Source organism: Centroberyx affinis, unplaced genomic scaffold (genome assembly GCF_046629955.1).
Source record: "Centroberyx affinis isolate AG114_WGS23_722 - 3 ecotype Tasmania unplaced genomic scaffold, CSIRO-AGI_Caff_v1 ptg003790l_1, whole genome shotgun sequence".
Lineage (NCBI taxonomy): Eukaryota > Metazoa > Chordata > Actinopteri > Beryciformes > Berycidae > Centroberyx > Centroberyx affinis.
Window position 1 is genome coordinate 425,001 of NW_027281658.1, and position 19,050 is coordinate 444,050.

The window sequence follows — 19,050 nt, forward strand, 5'->3', positions numbered from 1 at the left end:
TGATGTCACTGCAGGAGGCTGCCAGGTCCACTGTCACTGCATTCAGTGTCATTCTGCATGAAGACGCACACCCTCGGTCAAATCTGGACACACACTCTCTGATGTTAAATATCATGTTTTGTCAAAATGTTTCGACATAATGAAGCAAAATAATACAATAAACGGCGAACAAAGGAAAAACATATGAATGAAGAAAAGTAAACTGACAAATACAAATTTGAAGTAATAACTCAAACAAGTTGGTAATGAGGTAGAGTATCATATAGAGTGTCCATAAATTAGAAATTTCATTTGTAGATTCTCAAGGAAATTTCAAAGAATTTGTGCTAGACTGGTCTTAGATTCTCAGGTTAGACTAGTAAAGACTTGTTAGGTTAGACTAGTTAAGACTGCATAAATATTAAGACTGACTTATTTTGAGGTAGTTAGGAAAGTTAGCCACCCTTCCCCCTGGCTAAGCTTGAGTTAAGAACTTTGATGCTACGGCAACAATCGACAGTCAGCAACTGTCAGATTGGGAAGTTTATATACTGAAGCTATTTCATACAAGATGGCAAATCTTTGAGAGCAAGCCTTACGAGACAGAAACAAACCGTTAGAGATCTACAACAATCCAGAGTTAGTGGAGCGACTGTGATTTCCTAGAGAAACCATCCTTATACTTAAATCTGACTTCAATTCAGTTTGAAGACTAGGTATATCTTTATTCAACTGGTTTGACATGTTTTCACTCTTTGGTCTGATAACATCTTTTCCATGGCTGACTCAAAAGACAGTCAAGATGAAGCCTATTTGACAATTTTGTGGTTTTCTTAACAAATTTTCCAATTCTTTATCCTAAAGTGATATATTTGCTTATATTCTATCCCTTGTGAAACCCTACTCTATACTTTTAAATATATCTTTAGGTACATAGAATTGTTTTTAAAAGTAAACAAGCAATTTGCACCTTAATTTTGGAAAAGGAATATTTAGCTAAACCAGGTATAAACATTTAAATATTATTGAAATAAGTGCTGTTATTTTTGCCAATAAGCAAGGTAACACTAAGAGTTTGATGTAATGTTCTCTCCTCTAGAAAGAGAGAACGAGAGACCAGCATACATTGTGTCTAGTTTACAGTAAAACCTAGTTTATCTGAACCTCAGATTTAACAGAAATAATGGGCAGAAATTAATTTGAATCAGCTTTAGTCTCAAATCTCTATGCATCTCAGTGGTCCATGTATTTCATTCTCTAGAGCTGCCTCACTTCCTGAGCGTTTCAGATGAATTATTTTCTCCTGCAGCATCTTCAAGATCCAGGAGATATTTTTATTGAAGCTCCCAGCAAAACTTCTCCAGAATCTCAATTCGTCTCTGTTGGCATCAGATCTGGAGCTTGATTTCTCTACAACTCTTGTGTTCATCTTCTCTCTGGTTTTGACTTTTGACTGGACTTTTGACTTTTTATATTTGATCTCTCCGTCAGATTCTGTGCTTGTATGACAGTGTTGATGTGATTGATGTGGACAAGGTGGTGGAATACGTCAAAGGGCTGCAGCAGGAAGACGGCTCGTTCGCAGGGGACAAATGGGGTGAGCAGGGCTTACGATATATACTGTATATTCTTTGTTTTGTTTTGTTTTTGTTTTTTTTCCACATGTGCTCCCAAATGGAAAAAGTAGTCAGAGAGCAGTCAGAAGGATTTTAGGATCATGGTGAAAATAATTGAAAATATCCAACACTTTGAATCTGAAGTTGAGTATGTGCTTCTTTTCAAATGAACAGGTAGCATGGATTTATTTTTATTTTTTTTTCATTAACAATTATATATGTTAACAACATATATAATTGTTAATGAATTTTATCTTTTTATCTGTCTTTTATCTGCCTTCTATTGATGTAAAGCACTTTGAGCTGCATGTTGTGTATGAAAGGTGCTATACAAATAAAGGTTATTATTATTATTATCATTATTATTATTATAGGTCTGTTATGTTAGTGCTTGAAATAACCCCCAACACGAATGACCTCCATCTTTATTCTCTTTCGCCTTCACACTCCTTCTCCCCTCTCATCCTCAACACCACTCTCCACTCCTGAACCAACAGCACCCTCTAGCAGCAGGACGCCATAACTAGGCCATAATATCTACATGCAAATGCAGTACAACATAATCTGAACACAACATCTCCCTCTTTCAATAAAAGGTAACTTCCTTCATAATGATAACACTTCCAATGCTGTACTTAACATAACACTATGCACGCCTGTCTACAGCAGACAAATCAAACAGCCTGGTTGAATTTAACAACATGCATGCACATTGGTTTTTTAGTCCAGAACATAGTCCATAATCCAGGTGGGTGGGTTCCTCCACCTGTTATGTCTACTTTATTCATTTGTCCCTGGTTGTGGATTCACCAGTTCTCTGTCAATGTCCATTTCAGTGTTCAGCTCTGGTAGTACAGAGAGGTGTGAGGCATTCCAGATTCTTCCATCATACCAGCAGGTAAGTGTAAGGGCTTTTCTTTCCCACCACAGTCCTTGGTTGTGTGAACTTTTGTTCTCCTTTCTTGACTTTCCATGGCTTCCTGACCCTCACTTGATCACCGGGTTGGAAGCACATTTGTTTTGCACTTCTCTTCATATCTGTGTACTGTTTTGATTTGTCCTGTTTCTCTTTTACTCTTTCTCTTACAGCACCCTCTTTTACAGGAGCAGGAGCTACATCCAGGATTTGGAGTTTTGTTTTCATTTGCCTTCCATGGAGTAGTTGTGATGGGTTTACTCCAGTGGCTGAGTGAGGGGTTGCTCTGTAATCCATAAGAAAGGACCTTGTGAATGGCTTCCAGGGTGTACCTTGTATTGAAGCAGTCTGCAGACAGTCTTTCACGAATGCGAGGCATGGATGTTTTCTCAACGATTTGATCACGTAGCATTTCATTTTCCATGGTACCGAAGTTGCATGTCTTAAAGGAATAGTTCACCCAAAAATGAAAATTCTGTCATCACCTACTCACCCGCATGCCAAATGAAACACAGGTGAAATTTGTTAGTCCTTTTAACACACAGGGAGGTTGCCAGCACAACTTGGTAGCAGCCTTCTCCAAAACAACTGAAGTCAATGGGGACCTGTTCTTTAGAGTTCCAAAACAAAAACAGCCAAACAATCACACTGTGAATAGAAAGACCTATACACCATTATTTGTTGCAAATCAATCAGCTGTAGTTAAGATTTGCACTAAATTATGGTGTAAATATACTGTAGGTCTTTTTGGAACTCTGAAGAACTGGTCCCCACTGACTTCAGTTGTTTTGGAGAAGGCTGCTATGGAGTTGTGCTGGCAGCCTCCCTGTGTGTTATATGGACAAACTTCACCTGTGTTTCAACTGGCATGAGGGGGAGTAGATGATGACAGAATTTTCATTTTTGGGTGAACTATTCCTTTAATGAGCTCACGTAGCGCTGCCAAATAGTGATCCATTGACTCACCCACAGCTTGAGCGTGCCAACGTTGACTTTTGGACAGAAGAAGGTCTGCAAAGCCAGCAAGCATCCATCGTAAGTATCAGCAGTAAGCGGCAAGGTATTGTATATTCTTTGTCCCTCTGTTCCCAAACAGTGAATCAGAAGAGCTCTTTTCCTCTCCGCGGAGAAGCCATCCCCTCCGATAGCCAGCAGGTAGTTGTCGAACAACTTATTCCAAGCGTCAAACGCTATCTTCGGATCTCCCGGCACTCCAGGAAAGCCGGAGGAGGTTGCAAGGTAAGCAGAGCCATTTTATTTTCACTTCTTTATCCTTGTCGCCACTTATTATGTTAGTGCTTGAAATAACCACCAACACGAATGCGTTTAAAGGAATAGCTCACCCAAAAATGAAAATTCTGTCATCATCTCCTCCCCCTCATGCCAGTTGAAACACAGGTGAAGTTTGTCCATATAACACACAGGGAGGCTGCAGCACAACTCCATAGCAGCCTTCTCCAAAACAACTGAAGTCAGTGGGGACCAGTTCTTCAGAGTTCCAAAAAGACCTACAGTATATTTACACCATAATTTAGTGCAAATCTTAACTACAGCTGATTTATTTGCAACAAATAATGGTGTATAGGTCTTTCTATTCACAGTGTGATTGTTTGGCTGTTTTTGTTTTGGAACTCTAAAGAACAGGTCCCCATTGACTTCAGTTGTTTTGGAGAAGGCTGCGACCAAGTTGAGCTGGCAACCTCCCTGTGTGTTAAAAGGACTAACAAATTTCACCTGTGTTTCATTTGGCATGAGGATGAGTAGGTGATGACAGAATTTTAATTTTTGGGTGAACTATTCCTTACAGGGACCTCCATCTTTATTTTCTACCGCCTTCACACTCCTTCTTCTCCCCTCTCATCCTCAACACCACTCTCCACTCCTTAACCAACAGCACCCTCTAGCGGCAGGACGCCGTAACTAGGCCATAATATCTACATGCAAATGCAGTACATTATCTGAACACAACAAGGTCTTCTATTTATCTTAATTTAGGTGTGCTATAAAACTATTAAAAGTGTATGATATTGTGTTATTCAGTAACTGTTCTCTGTCTTTACAGGAGAAATAGACACAAGGTTTTCCTTCTGTGCGGTTGCTACTCTTGCGTTACTGGTAAGCGCATTTCGATGTGTGCAGTATTGCTTTAGGTTGCATCATTTTAACAACACTGCCTGCTTTTTTATTCATTGAATACATAGTAATGAATTATTTGTGCATGACTATTGGTCTTCTGTTCTTTCCAAGGGCAAGATGGACATGATAAATGTTGACAAAGCGGTAGAGTTTGTCTTGTCCTGTATGAACTTTGATGGAGGGTTTGGCTGCAGGCCTGGCTCCGAGTCTCATGCTGGCCAGGTAAGTCCACTCACTTCATAACTTCATGCTGTCGTATTGGCTTTACACAATATAGTGCCCTTATGAATCAGCAATGAATAAGCAGCATGCAGAGGATTTTGAGAATTATTCACCACAGTTGGGGAAAGTTACTTTTACAAGTGATTAGTTTACTTTGTTACTTACCTTAAAAGTAAGTTGTGTTACAAAGTTACTCTTTATTAGAAGTAATTTGTTAGAGTACTTTTGTGTATGAGAAGCCGCCTAGGCCAAAATTTAATACTTCACTTGCGCATACATATATACCGGTACTAAGCACTTGCACATACATGCATACTCTCATGCATATACATGCATATATACATGCATATACATACATACAGGCATGCACATACATACATACATACATACACATGTAAGTATCTACGTATATGAGTGTGAGAATGTATGTACGTGTGTGCATAAGTGTGTATATATGTGTGCATAAGTATGTATGTGTGTGTGTGGTTGAGTATGTATATATGTGTGTGCATAAGTAAGTATGTATGTGTGTGGTTCGCAGCTTCTGATTGGAATTTTCCGGTCCACCTTAAAAGTGGCATAACGCCTGTAGATGGCGTTGCTCAGTCATTTTCAAGCTAATTCATGAACTGAAAAACGTAACAAATAGAGGGAAGATGAAATGAGAATGAATCATAGAATGAAATGGTCTTTTATTGATTTACAATCCTGGATTTTGATCATTTTAACTGTAGCATTTTTTTCTTATTGCCCTTACTCATGGTAAACTGATTTTCAGTCTTATTGCTGTTTCTTTTGCTGTGGTCCTACCTGCTCAGTATTACAGTTTTTCTTGATCGCTTACACACTATAACTGGGCCTATTAACTAAACATCCCAAACCATGATGCCATCTACCAAAAGACAGACCCATTTCCCAAAACTATAAACACTATTCCCCTGTTTTCACACATGATTCACATTTGTTGAACTTTTTTGAAAAACTCCACACACAAATCCCTTCATATATCACTGACTGCACCATGTGCTCATTTAGAAAGCACTGGTATTCAATATCATTAACTCAAGTCATCACAGCTCAAACCCAATTAACACACAATTCCCCAGGTGGAAACACTAAGAGTCAAAATTGTTCACACACCAATCAGAACCTCAGGATAGATAGATAGATAGATAGATAGATAGATAGATAGATAGATAGATAGATAGATAGATAGATAGATGCAGTAGATAAAAGGGCCATGGGTCTATTCACTTGTTTTGGAACAATGGATCCACAAAGACCTGAAGGTAGAGGAAGAGGACACAGGAGAGGAGGTGGAAGAGGAAGGGCAAGGGCAAGGGCAAGGAGACAAATAGTTTCTGATGAGATTCTCAAATTGGGATGCTGAGGCAGAATAAATGTGATTTCTTTCTTTATCTACAAACTGTTTTTAAAAAAAATTGGTTTATAGTGGTAAATACATGGAAATTATTTTACTGTATTCTACGTTCTTTATCAGTTGCATATTTTTACAGTACATTTACTTTTTCACTCAATTTCAGTTTATTTTACTGCAGTACATTGAGGAATTAAAAATGTTGAAAATGTATACATGTGTTATGTCTTTATATTGTGTTCATCATGTAAAGAGGTTGTTCTGGGGGAAAACCATAAGTGCCATTATTCATTGCAGTAACAGGTTTTTACAGTAGTGTTTTGAATTGATCTCACCAGTGTGTAATGGCTACTTTGTAGTGTGTGTGTATTTGATGGCTTTTGTGTGATGTCTGAAGGCAAAGTTTGGTTTAGATGTAAGATTACATGGTTTTGAGTGGAGAGTTTGGTTTTGACATGGAAGTTTGAAGTTTGTGAAGATGAGTGTGCAGTTATGCATTTGTGTTTAGAGTCTTGGGAAATGGAGCATAATTTCAAGAAATGTGTCTTAGCAATCAAGAAAAACTGTAATTCAACCTCAACCTCACCCCCCACCCCCACCTCCACACACTGCTGCATACATACTTATTCACACACATATATACATACTCACACTCATATACATAGATACTTACATGTGTATGTATGTATATGCATGTATATATGCATGTATATGCATGAGAGTATGCATGAATGTGCAAGTGCTTAGTACCGGTATATATGTATGTGCAAGTGAAGTATTCAATTTTGGCCTAGGCGGCTTCTCATACTCCTCCTCTCTGTCAGATTTACTGCTGCACCGGGTTCCTGTCCCTCACCGGTCAGCTGCACCAGGTGAACGCTGACCTGCTGGGCTGGTGGCTCTGTGAGAGGCAGCTGCCGTCCGGCGGCCTCAACGGCAGACCGGAGAAGGTTGGTTACCTAGGTTACCTGTATGTTGAAATGTTACACTGTCATTCCTGTTGTGTGGTTTATTCAACTAATCAACTAAAAACACCATCCAAATTTCAATTTCGCTGTACTTCCACCAAGCTTCTGACCCAGCAGCACTGGTTTTTCTCTCTCTGCGCGTCTCCCTCAGCTCCCAGATGTGTGTTACTCGTGGTGGGTCTTGGCCTCGCTGAAGATCATCGGCAGGATCCATTTTGTTTCCAATTGTTTTTATTAGTTTCGTAGCTCTTCCCTGCCCTCCTCACTCCTACTCTGTTTGTCTCTGCCCATGAAAAGCTGGCCAAGGCGGTTGTTACCTTAGTTAACTTGGCCGAGGACAGTAGAGGCAGCTCTGATTTCCTTCCTCTCTTCCTCGGCTAAGCGTGGATCACGTTCGTTGTTTGAATGAATAAGGAATGTTCTGTCTTACTCTAAAGGTTTGTACATTTGACCCTGAAAGAATATCATGATTATGATTAATACCACAGTGACGTCAGGTGAGGGCAGATGAAGGGTGGTGATGCGCCGGTGACCGGCACACAATACACTTGATACACTTGATTTGTAGGTAAATGCATGGGGAAGTTACAGTAGATCTGTGATTTCATTGCTTTTATGTTCTGTCTCTAGGGGCATAAGAAACTTCACAGCTCTCTCTGCTTGACAGTGAATTTGTATGAGGCACCAAAATCTGTCTGTTGTCTCTTTTTTTTGGTTTAGCCTTTTTTCTGCACCTGCTGTTTCAGATCAAATAACTTCCGCCTCTTAAAAGTAACAGCTTGTCAAGGTCAAACCCCCATCCTGTTTACACTAGAGCAAACATACTGTTCACTTCGAGAAACGATCACTGTGCTAATAGGCCTCGCAACTGGAGATGCAACAGGGGACTTTTTGCAAAAAATGTTTTTGTTTGTTTTGTTAATCGTTTTGTTAATCGTGTTGCTGCATTGTACTAACTCAGCTTGAAATACAGGAGTTTTTTTGGCAGGAACTCAAAGGACTGTGATTGGTTGGTGACTGGAAAAACCCAATGCTATAAGACATGTTAGGATCAGCATCTGTTGCCAAGTATATTTTATGTTTTATCCACAATCTCAGCTACACTATTTATTTAAGTTCTTGTTACTCAGTCTAACAACTTGCATGTGCAAAACCATAAAATATCTCCAGTCTTAAGCGTTCATGATTCTGAAGCTTGTCTGTCATAGCTATGATGAAGTTAACGTTTTCTTATCTTCTTGATTCTGTTTTTGATTTTGTTTTTCCTTTTGCGAATAACCATATTGATATGGTGACCGATGTTTATGTCAGCTTGCTGCACTCTTGTTGCCTGAATGATATCCACTTGTCTTACTGGACGGAAAGCTTGTTTGCCGTTTGTGAAAACTGTTCAGTGTCGACATTGTTACAGATAGAATATATATCACATGCGGAAACTATCAGTTGTAGGGCTGTCCCCGACTAAAGTAATTCTTGGGTAATAAATGGCCAAAAGATTTAGCTAACTAATTTAATAGTTAATTTGAGAAATCTCTAAATTTGCTTTCCCAACATTGCTATGCAAATCAAGGAACTCATTCCCTTAACAAAGATTGATGCTACTTTTGATCCTTGTTATGATGCCAGAGTAGAGATTTTTAAGGAAGTTTCCAGGAAATGTGCTACTTATAAATTCATAAAATCTTTAAAAACAATTCAGAACCTAGTCGACTGACCTGAGCAACCCTTTAGACTGCTCATCTGTGTTGTGGGGGCTGCTCTAATCCCATACAAGCCACATATGTTTGCACAACTGTATGTTTTAATATTATTGTAAGTAATGACATTGGTGTGATATCTTGGTCGGCAATAAATGCGTATGATTTCCCCTGAAGTGTGATTCAACTCATCTTTGCACTAAAAGATCCCAAAGAGCATCAGCACAACAAACACTTCATGTATACCCACTGACTCTGAAATGTCTGTGACATGAGTCATATTTAGCATATTTAGCACATTTAATTAATTTCACCAGGTTGGTCCCATTGAGATCCAGGATTTCTGTCCTTTAAGGGAGAGCTGGCCAAGACAGCAGCTGCACATTTAGCTACAGTCACAGTTAGCATGTTTGCTTTAGCTGTTTGGCAGTAGCATGCTTGCTGGTGTGATTTCTTGGCATGTTGATATGTTGGCTTGTTAGTGCTTTGTGTTTGCAGCATGCTAGCTTGATAATCAAGGACCCCTAATTTAGTTCACATTAGGGCCACCGACCCCCATTTGATCAGATTTTGTCTCTCGGATCCCAAATCTGAGAATATTTTTATTGTTAGATATGATTTTGTCCAGAATTCCACGACTATCTGTATTAGAGGGATAACAGAGAAACTATGATCAGAACAGTCATTCTTCTACATTCTCTTGAGTTAACTTCTTGTAAATTAAATAATGCTGAAGTTTAACAATTCATCAATTTGCTGGGGACCCCCTGGAACCCCCTCAGGGACCCCTGGTGGTCCCCAGACCCCACGTTGAGAACTACTGGTGTAGGTGACCATTTAAAAAAAAAAATCATGTTTAATGCATGTGAATTTAATGGAACAGCATAAGAAAGGTGGCCTTTTTCCAATTTTGCTTCACATTGTGCAGAATGGGAGAAGATTTTTCACTTATTTCATACTGCATATATTTAAGTCTTCTGGTATATTTTCATATCATACATATTTTCATATTTATTTTCTTTGTGTGTTCTACTGTTGCTTTGCACACCGTTATGCTGTAATTCATATTTATTCATACTTTTCATTCATACATTACCACTTGATATGTTCTTGACGTGGGAATTATCAGTTGCATTATGTTTAATATCGCCTATTTGTAATATTCTTACTTACATTTAACTTTTCTTGATGTATCCTATTACTATCTGCTGCTCCAATTTCCCCATGGGAATCATTCAAGTTTCCTTCTCTCTTTTCTTAAACATATTGTTGTTGGTACTTGGTCGATGTGTCTAATTGTAAACATAGGTGTTGTTGATTTAAAATGGTTTGGTTGTGCATTTTGAAACCTGCACCAATCACTCTGATGCTTTTAGCCTTAGCAGCAGCTAAATTTAGCTGATGTTTGTATGGCTGTCACCAGACAACCAATTCATGGATCAGAGTTTCATCTGGGCTTCAGACTACATATGAGGTCCAACAAGCGTTTAACAAGCGCATGATAAAACGGACAGTATCCCGGAAATAGGTAAAAGGACGTCTGGCATTTTTACCTCTGTAATAGCGATGGAATTCAGTTTAACACACATCAGGGGCAAAAGTTTATATATTCTTTTACTTGTTTAGAAGAGTTAAGATTACTGTAACTCTCTTTTCACCTGCTTAACTCAAAAGTTTCTCTCTCATCTAAAACGTATGCAAAATGCTGCAGCGAGGCTCCTAACCTGAACATGGAGGTGGTACATTAGCCCTGTAACTACCTGAGAGTTTCAGATTTTTTTTAATTTATTTTTTACTTTTAACCAGAGGCGGGACTCAGATTTGAGTCACAGGTTTAATTGCTAGCGACTCCACTTGATGCATGAAATGAGGACTTGACGTGACTTGGGACTTGACTTTGACTTGTACTTTGACGACTTGAAAAGGTTTCTAAAGTCTTGACAACAGATCTTGTGTTTGTGTAAATGACTTGGATTGAAAGTGATGAGATTTGTTCCAGCAGACTGAATTTAAATTCTGTTTTCTGAATTTGTGTGGAATGATTGAATTTATTGAAGTTGAAACTGATTATAGAAATCAAACTCATGATGCTCTTACCAAGTTTTTATCCTATTAAAACCATACTGCATTGAAAAGTCCTAGATATTTAGTTTTCTTTAAGATATAAAATTGATACTGGACTCTTTTTGTTCTGACTTGACTTACTGTTCTACATTTAGACTTGAGACTGACTTTGACTTGGTCACCTAATGTCCATGCAGACAGTAAAGTTAATCCACATGCATGTTAATACTCTTGCTTGTCTTCTCAGCAGATGAACAGTGTGACAGGTCTTGTAGTAAAAAGTCATTCAGCAGCTTCTTCTTGTCATGTGTATTTCACACCCAGAAATGGAGGGAGCATGTACCAAAAGGCTGGTGTTTGTTTAAATGATGCAGCATGTTAAAGCAGACAGTCATAGTCACTGTGCTGTTTAACATCCAGAGGAAGAAGGTGAACTGCTGTGGAGCATCAAACAGTGTGTTGCTGTCCAAACACTGAACACTGAGCCTCTTCTCAACCTTAGTGACACTAGTACTGAGTGAAGGAATACAAGGAACAACAGTCTTTATTTTAAAAGATTTTTTTTTTTTTTCTTCCCCAGAGAGCAAGCCAAAGGCATGAAGCATTTAGATGAAACCATCTCCACGTCATGACAGTAAAAATCAGATTTTCCAGGTAGATGATTATGCAAACTGTATGATGCCCGACAGAGACAGAAAATATTGTCCTTCTCACTCTTCCACAGGAACGAGACGAAGATGAGTGAGAAGAACGAGGGAGGAGGGAGGAGGAGTTAAAGGATGGTGAACTTTGGTTCACCATCCTTTGAGTCATCATCCTTTGGTTAACCATCCTTTGGATTCTAGGAGTTAAAGGATGGTGAACTTTGGTAGTACCTTGGGTTGTGTAGCTTCCTGGACTTGATATAAGCCCAAAGTTTTTTTTCACTGCCATTATGAGGCAGTGAATGGAGAATGAAAATCACATAAAGCAGATTTTGACAATATATAAGTGAATAGCTTTCTGTATGTAACACCAAAATCCGGTCGTAAAGATTTTGTTGTTACACTGAAAGGTTTAATGAAATAAAGAAAGCAATTCTAGTTTTTTATATATTGTCAGAACCTGCTTTGTTGGCGCTCATATAGGCTATGTGCTAAAAGTGATTTTCAGACCTGTTTGGCCATATCAGGGTGATGAATTGAGAGAGAAAAAAACATTTGGGGGTTATATCAAGCTGCACAACTCAAGGTACTAAATTTTTCGGTCCCTGTGTTGGTTGTCATGCTGTGTGCAAACGCTTTCCTTCTGTTCAATTGAGGCATGAAAAGCCAATGGAAAGGATCTACCTAGAACTGATGACAGGTTCTGGATGGTGTGTAAAGCCAGAGGCGACAGCGGCAAGGAAAAACTCCCTCTGAGAGGCAGAAACCTTGGGAGGAGCCAGGCTCTCTGGGGGAAACCCATCCTCCTGTGGGTGGTGGCCTCCGGTCCCTCTGTGGTCTGGTCGCCGGGCCACGGGATGCGCAGGTAGTCCTCCTCCTCCTCCTCCTCCTCCTCCTCCATCTTCAGCTTCACCTCCACCACCTTCAAAGGGAAGACAGAGAGAGAGACGGAGAGAGGGAGACCATACTTACCTGCGCCATCTTCTAGGTCCTCTTCTGGGATCCTGAAGCAAAGTGTCTGGGTCATGGTGGATCAGGTCCAGGCTCTTGGCCGCTGATCTTAACGGCCATCCCGCTCGCTGTGGGACCGTCCCACCGACCTCTGCCTCTTCTACGGCTGAGAACACAACACACACAACTCACATAAGTCCCGTATTAGTGGATTTCATCAACGTTAGACAGGTGACATCCAGAATCCTTTTCAAAACCCCTGTCCTTCTGAACCTGAATCTGACCAGGAAATCACATGGACTGTTTCTCTGTCTCTTCCACATCAGACACATGGTCTCTGCTGTGCTCTTACCTGTTTTTCGTAGAAGAGGATGTAAGCTGTGCTCTTCCTCAGGTTGCAGACAGACGCCCCGGTCGTCTCACTGACCCTCTCATCATTATAAGAGAGCCAGCGGTCTGTCAGGTCGCCTGCCTGTTCCTCTGTGTAGGCCCCCGTCACTGATGTAATGTCCTGAGAGGCAGAAACCTTGGGAGGAGCCAGGCTCTCTGGGGGAAACCCATCCTCCTGTGGGTGGTGGCCTCCGGTCCCTCTGTGGTCTGGTCGCCGGGCCATGGGATGCGCAGGTAGTCCTCCTCCTCCTCCTCCTCCATCTTCACCACCTTCAGAGGGAAGACAGAGAGAGAGACAGAGAGAGAGAGACCATACTTACCTGCGCCGTCTTCTAGGTCCTCTTGCGGGATCCTGAAGCAAAGTGTCTGGGTCATGGTGGATCAGGTCCAGGCTCTTGGCCGCTGATCTTAACGGCCATCCCGCTCGCTGTGGGACCGTCCCACCGACCTCCGCCTATTCTACGGCTGAGAACACAACACACACAACATACATAAGTCCCGTATTAGTGGATTTTATCAACATTAGACAGGTGACATACAGAATCCTTTTCAAGACCCCTGTCCTTCTGAACCTGAATCTGACCAGGAAATCACATGGACTGTTTCTCTCTGTCTCTTCCACATCAGACACATGGTCTCTGCTGTGCTCTTACCTGTTTTTCGTAGAAGAGGATGTAAGCTGTGCTCTTCCTCAGGTTGCAGACAGACGCCCCGGTCGTCTCACTGACCCTCTCATCATTATAAGAGAGCCAGCGGTCTGTCAGGTCGCCTCCCGGTTCGTCTGTGTAGGCCCCGTCACTGATGTAATGTCCTGAGAGGAGAGGAGAGGAGAGGAGAGGAGAGGAGAGGACACACTGTTACATGGGACGTCTAGTTTTCGTGGGTCGTCAAGTTTTCTGTTTTCACAGGCCTGGATGAAGTGTTACTACTCAAGTGCAAGTATTGTTAGAGTTGCGTAAATTTGACTTAAGTAAAGGTCAAATTATTGGTGTAAACATTGAGTGCAATTGTCATTATTTTTGACATTTTATACACTAATGATTAATCCAAACAATAATCAATAGATGAATGAAAATAATGGTTTGTGCGCAGTGTGTGCTGATCTTACCGGAGTTCATTGTGGAGCCGATGTGGCTCAGCACACTGACCAGATTGTAGCGAGTCACAGCCTGAGAAACAACAGTTAGATACACACACACACACACACACACAGCACATTGACTTTCACTTCACTTCCAGCATCCATTGAACTCTATTTAGACTTTATAATTATCAGCTGAGCTGCACACAACTGTCTGTAGCCTGTTATTTAATATTTTCTCTCTCTCTCTCTCTCTCTCTCTCTGTCTCTCTCTCTTCCTCTCTCTCTCGCAGTACTTATCCATCTATCTCTACCTCTATCCTCACCATGGGGCCTTTCTTCTCTCCGCTCTCTGTATCTGGAACATAAAAGAATGGGAAAGAAAAACAGCAAAGAATATGAGCATTTCATATATTTCGCTAAACTTGATTCTGGGTCTCCGTTTCAAATGCAAATATCACCATCCATATTACACTGCTCTAAATATACAGACTACTGTATGCACTACATTTCTAAAGTCAATTCATATCTAACACATTGAAATGTTTCCTCTGCTTGCAACGACCGGATCACAGAATCAAATTCAGATGTCACTGCAGTACCTGAGGCAGACGCAGGGCTGACGGGGGTCACACGGTCAGTCCCTGTCTCTCCAGATTCCAGCAGCAGCTCTCTGGACAGAACCACAGGGTCCTGCACCTTCTCCAGGGTCCAGAAGGGTGTGAACCTGAAGCGTTTCAGCTGCAGGACCAGGGTACTGTAGACACAAAAGACAGGGATGAAGGGGGAGAGGTGGAGAGGAAAAGATAGGAGCAGAAGTTGACAGAGAGGAAGACAGAATGAGGGAGAGAGAGAGAAGAGAGACAAGATGGTGAAACAGAAGAGTTATTCTAATATTATCTGTGAATCAAAGTACTCCAGGTATGTAAGAGACAAATTCTATATAGGTCCATAATCACTGAAATGACAACAGTTGTGTGGTGTGTTTGTGATGGATGTGATGTCACTCACCTGGGCAGGGTCAAAAAGGACCACTGCTGTCCAGATTTGTTCGCTCCACACTCACAGCGATACTCCAGCTGCTCCTCCTGCAGCACAACACAGCAGCAAGCTTTAGCGTGCTTTAGGTTAGAGATTTGCATGGATGGCAACAAATCAAATGACTAACATACCCATAGACACTTGGACTGACCCCAGTATCACAACTGGGCCTCGTCTTGATTGGCTCCCTTGCTAAAGACTTACTGAAATCCATACAATCAGGCCGTTTAGCAGCATTTGAACTAAGTGTTAGGTGCTACATGGGGCATCCCATCAGACAGAGGAGCCACTTACCATCAGGTATCGCTGCAGCGAGTGTCCCACCGAGCCTCCAGGCACCAGGTCCAGGGAGAGGAAGGTGAAGTCCTCCACTTTCAAGGACTGCACCCCACATCTACACAGTAAAGGGGCAATACACATAAAAATACAGACACACAGTTAATGACAAGCCCTCCTGCTTGACAGACTTTGCACCATAACTACACATGAGGAGAATCACACATCAGTCAATAATATGACAATCTTCTGGCAAACTTTCTTAGCATGTTTTGTTATCAAGACTGTTACAACTTAGTCCATCTGAACAGCAGGGGAATAATGCACAAACATCATATCAAGAGACATTTAGATGATTCAAGTTGAAAATGCCATCAGATCTGTATTGTAGTGTTGAGGGGCTGTCCTGCATTTCAAACATCTCTGTGGCGTCCTAATTGAATCCTGACAGGCTGAAACTACAGGAATGGTCATCTATGGGACGTCCCAGCAGGTAGAAACGTGTGTGATGTGTGTTGCTGTGTAGTCTTACCCCTTGCAGGTCCTGGCGCTCTGCATCTTGAAGGCCAGGTGAGCCTCCACGGGGCAGGTGTAATTCTCGCCCGTCATTGCCATGATTCTCCGCAGCATTGGAGCTACAGATTTGATCTCCGTCAACATGGTGGTGAGGAAGTCGTGAGCATCCTGAACACACACACACACACACACACACACACACACACACACACACACACACACAGAAACAAACAGAGAATTCAACACAAGGAGGAGAAACTACCAGCAGGTGGTGATATTAAAAAATGGAGTAAAGATCTGCGTGCTGCTGCGCTCTCTGCTGAAGATACAAAGCTTACTCACTTCTTGCCTGTTGTCTCCAAACCTTTTGGTCAGAGCGAAGATCATCATCTTGAAGGAGCAGAGGACTTTCCGTTTGAGGAGCCTGCTGTCGGAGTGACGGGACAATCCGACGTCCACAAACCCTCTGGAGAGAAAGAGCAAAGGAACAGAGGAGAGGAGAGAATGGAAGAGAAGAGAGACTGTTGTTTTAGTATTCTGTTATTTACCGTATATACAGTTTTGGGAGAGTTACTTTTAAAACGTATTCCACTACAGATTACTGAATACATGCCCTAAAATGTCATTTGTAATAGGGCTGGGCGATATGGTTGAACTCAATATCATGATAATCATAAGGATTTTTCTCAATATCAATATATATCACGATATGGTTCATGTATGCAAAATCTGCACCGTAATGTTGCGACCTTCTTGACCATGTTTGTAAGTAAAATGTTCTTTATATTTCCATGTCAAAAAGGCATTCCTGAGAGTGTCCTGGCTGTGTGTCTCCTCCGACATTGCCATTGTCTTGTGGTGTGTGGCAGGTGCACTGCGCGCGCACAAATTGTTGCACATTTTTTATATCTGTTTATGGGAAATGCCTGCCTTATATGAATTTTAGGGCAAATAAAGCAAAACGAATAAAGTAATCCCTTCAAGTAATCTATTTTTAAAGACAGTAACTGTATTCAGAATACCACCAATTTAAACTGTAACTGTAACGGAATACAGTTACTCATATTTTGTATTTTAAATACGTAACGCCGTTACATGTATTCCGTTACTCCCCAACCCTGTTTATATACTTCTTGAGCTGCAAGTCTGTGGAGGAGCTTCAGAATGACTGTGTGTCACTGCAGAGTAGGGAAGCTACGTGTGTGTGTGTGTGTGTGTGTGTGTGTGTGTGGAAGGGTGGGTAGCATGTACCTGATCAATTTAGCCTCAGGGACTGAATGCCACACCTTGCATTGGCGGTTGATCTCCTGAGTGAATGCTTTCAGACTCAGGAGGCTCTGCAGGCTGGCGTTCATATAGCAAGTCTGCGCCAGGTTGGGGAACCTTAGACACAAACACAACAAGTCAGACTGAAGACAATAATATCACATCTTCTTCAATGAGTCACAAACTGGAGCGCATTTTCTTCCCTCTGTGTTTTACTGCTATTGCATGGATTCATGTCTTGTTACAGCTTTGTATCTTATGTGCACACCTGCATGCAAATGAACATTCATTGTGTGTGTGTGCTTACCCGAGGCAGACGAGCTGCTCCTTTGACAGCCTCTGGGTGGCCGGTTTGACTCTATGGGTCTGGACCTCTGGAGGAGGAATCCAAGCCTGGTCAGGCACGGGACGTCCTGCCCCAGGAATGATTTCCACTGAGGTGACAGCCTTCTTTTGAGGCTGCTTCTCCTTAGTGGCTTGCTCCACTTTGGTGGGAGTGGATTCGACCACCTCACCCCTCTGTGTCGGGGGGGCGGGCTGCTCCTTTGACAGCCTCTGGGTGGCCGGTGTGAGTCCATGAGTCTGGACCGCTGGAGGAGGAATCCGAGCCTGGTCAGGCACAGGACGTCCTGCCTCAGGAATGATTTCCACTGAGGTGGCAGCCTTCTTTTGAGGCTGCTTCTCCTTAGTGGCTTGCTCCACTTTGGTGGGAGTGGATTCAACCACCTCATCCCTCTGTGTCGGCTGCCCCTGTTTGGCCTCAGCAGCAGCTGGAGCCTTTGCGCCTGCATTCTTACACTTCCTTTTCTGTTGGGAGAAAGAGATATAATACATAAAAATACATGACATAAAAAATACATGGCATATTAAGATACTGCATCTAACTTGAAAAATACATTTTTGTACGGCGCTCTCATTCACAACTTACAAGTTCAAGTGTAAAACTAAAAATCTGGTTCATGTCTAGCAGCGGCACTTTGTGTGAAACGTACCTTGCGGCGACTGGAAAACAACCTCCGCCACCAGCGAGGCTTCTTGGCCTGCGGCTGCTGGTTTCCAGGCTCTGGTGCTGAGACTGGAGTGGCGGAGGTTGCTGGAGGGTCGAGGAGCCCCTTCTCCTCTCTGGGCTCCTTCAAGTTCACACTGCTGATAAAGAGAAAGACAGTTGGTTGTCTCTAGGCACTTTGGGTGAAATTATCCACCAGACTGAATAAACTAGCTAATGAAAGGACCACAGAAAGTAAAGGAATACAGTCATGAAGCATTTCCTCACCTCTCCTGATGACTGGAGTGCAGTCTGCCGTAATTGCCCACGACAACGTTTTTGTCATGGCTTTTTGGTTTGTTCTGATTGGAATATAGAAAAATACACATGGTTAAATATGACAGAGACATAAGCTGCCTTCATAACTAATATAAGTTGGCATAACTTGGACTCACAGAAGATAGTATCTGATCTCATTCACAACTTACAAGTTCAAATGTAAAATTTACAAACTACTAAAATCTGGTTCATGTCTAGCAGCGGCACTTTGTGTGAAACGTACCTTGCAGCGACTGGAAAACAACCTCTGCCACCAAGAAGGCTTCTTGGCCTTCTGCTGGTTCCCAGTCTCTGGTGCTGAGACTGGAGTGGCGGAGGTTGCTGGAGGGCCGGGGAGCCCCTTCTCCTCTGTGGGCTCCTTCAAGTTCACACTGCTGATAAAGAGAAACACAGTTGGTTATTCTAAGGACCACAGAAAGTAAAGGAATACAGTCATGAAGAATTTCCTCACCTGTCCTGATGATTGGAGTGCAGTCTGCTGGCTTTGTCCCTGACAACATTTTTGTCAGGGCTTTTTGTTTTGTGCTGATTGAATATAGAAAAATACACATGGTTAAATATGACAGACATAAGTAATATAACTAA

The 19,050-nt window shown here is 41.8% G+C and overlaps 1 protein-coding gene across 1 annotated transcript in view; it reads left to right on the plus strand.

The window, feature by feature from the left end:
• LOC139662450 (geranylgeranyl transferase type-2 subunit beta-like) overlaps positions 1–7,453 on the plus strand; it is a 12,293-nt gene extending 4,840 nt beyond the window's left edge. Inside the window, exons 2-6 of the mRNA XM_071541147.1 lie at positions 1,471–1,576; positions 4,574–4,626; positions 4,759–4,869; positions 7,072–7,197; positions 7,367–7,453. Of these exons, the coding sequence (XP_071397248.1) occupies positions 1,471–1,576; positions 4,574–4,626; positions 4,759–4,869; positions 7,072–7,197; positions 7,367–7,453 (483 nt within the window). The remainder of the gene's footprint in view (positions 1–1,470; positions 1,577–4,573; positions 4,627–4,758; positions 4,870–7,071; positions 7,198–7,366) is intronic.
• Positions 7,454–19,050: the final 11,597 nt, after the last annotated feature.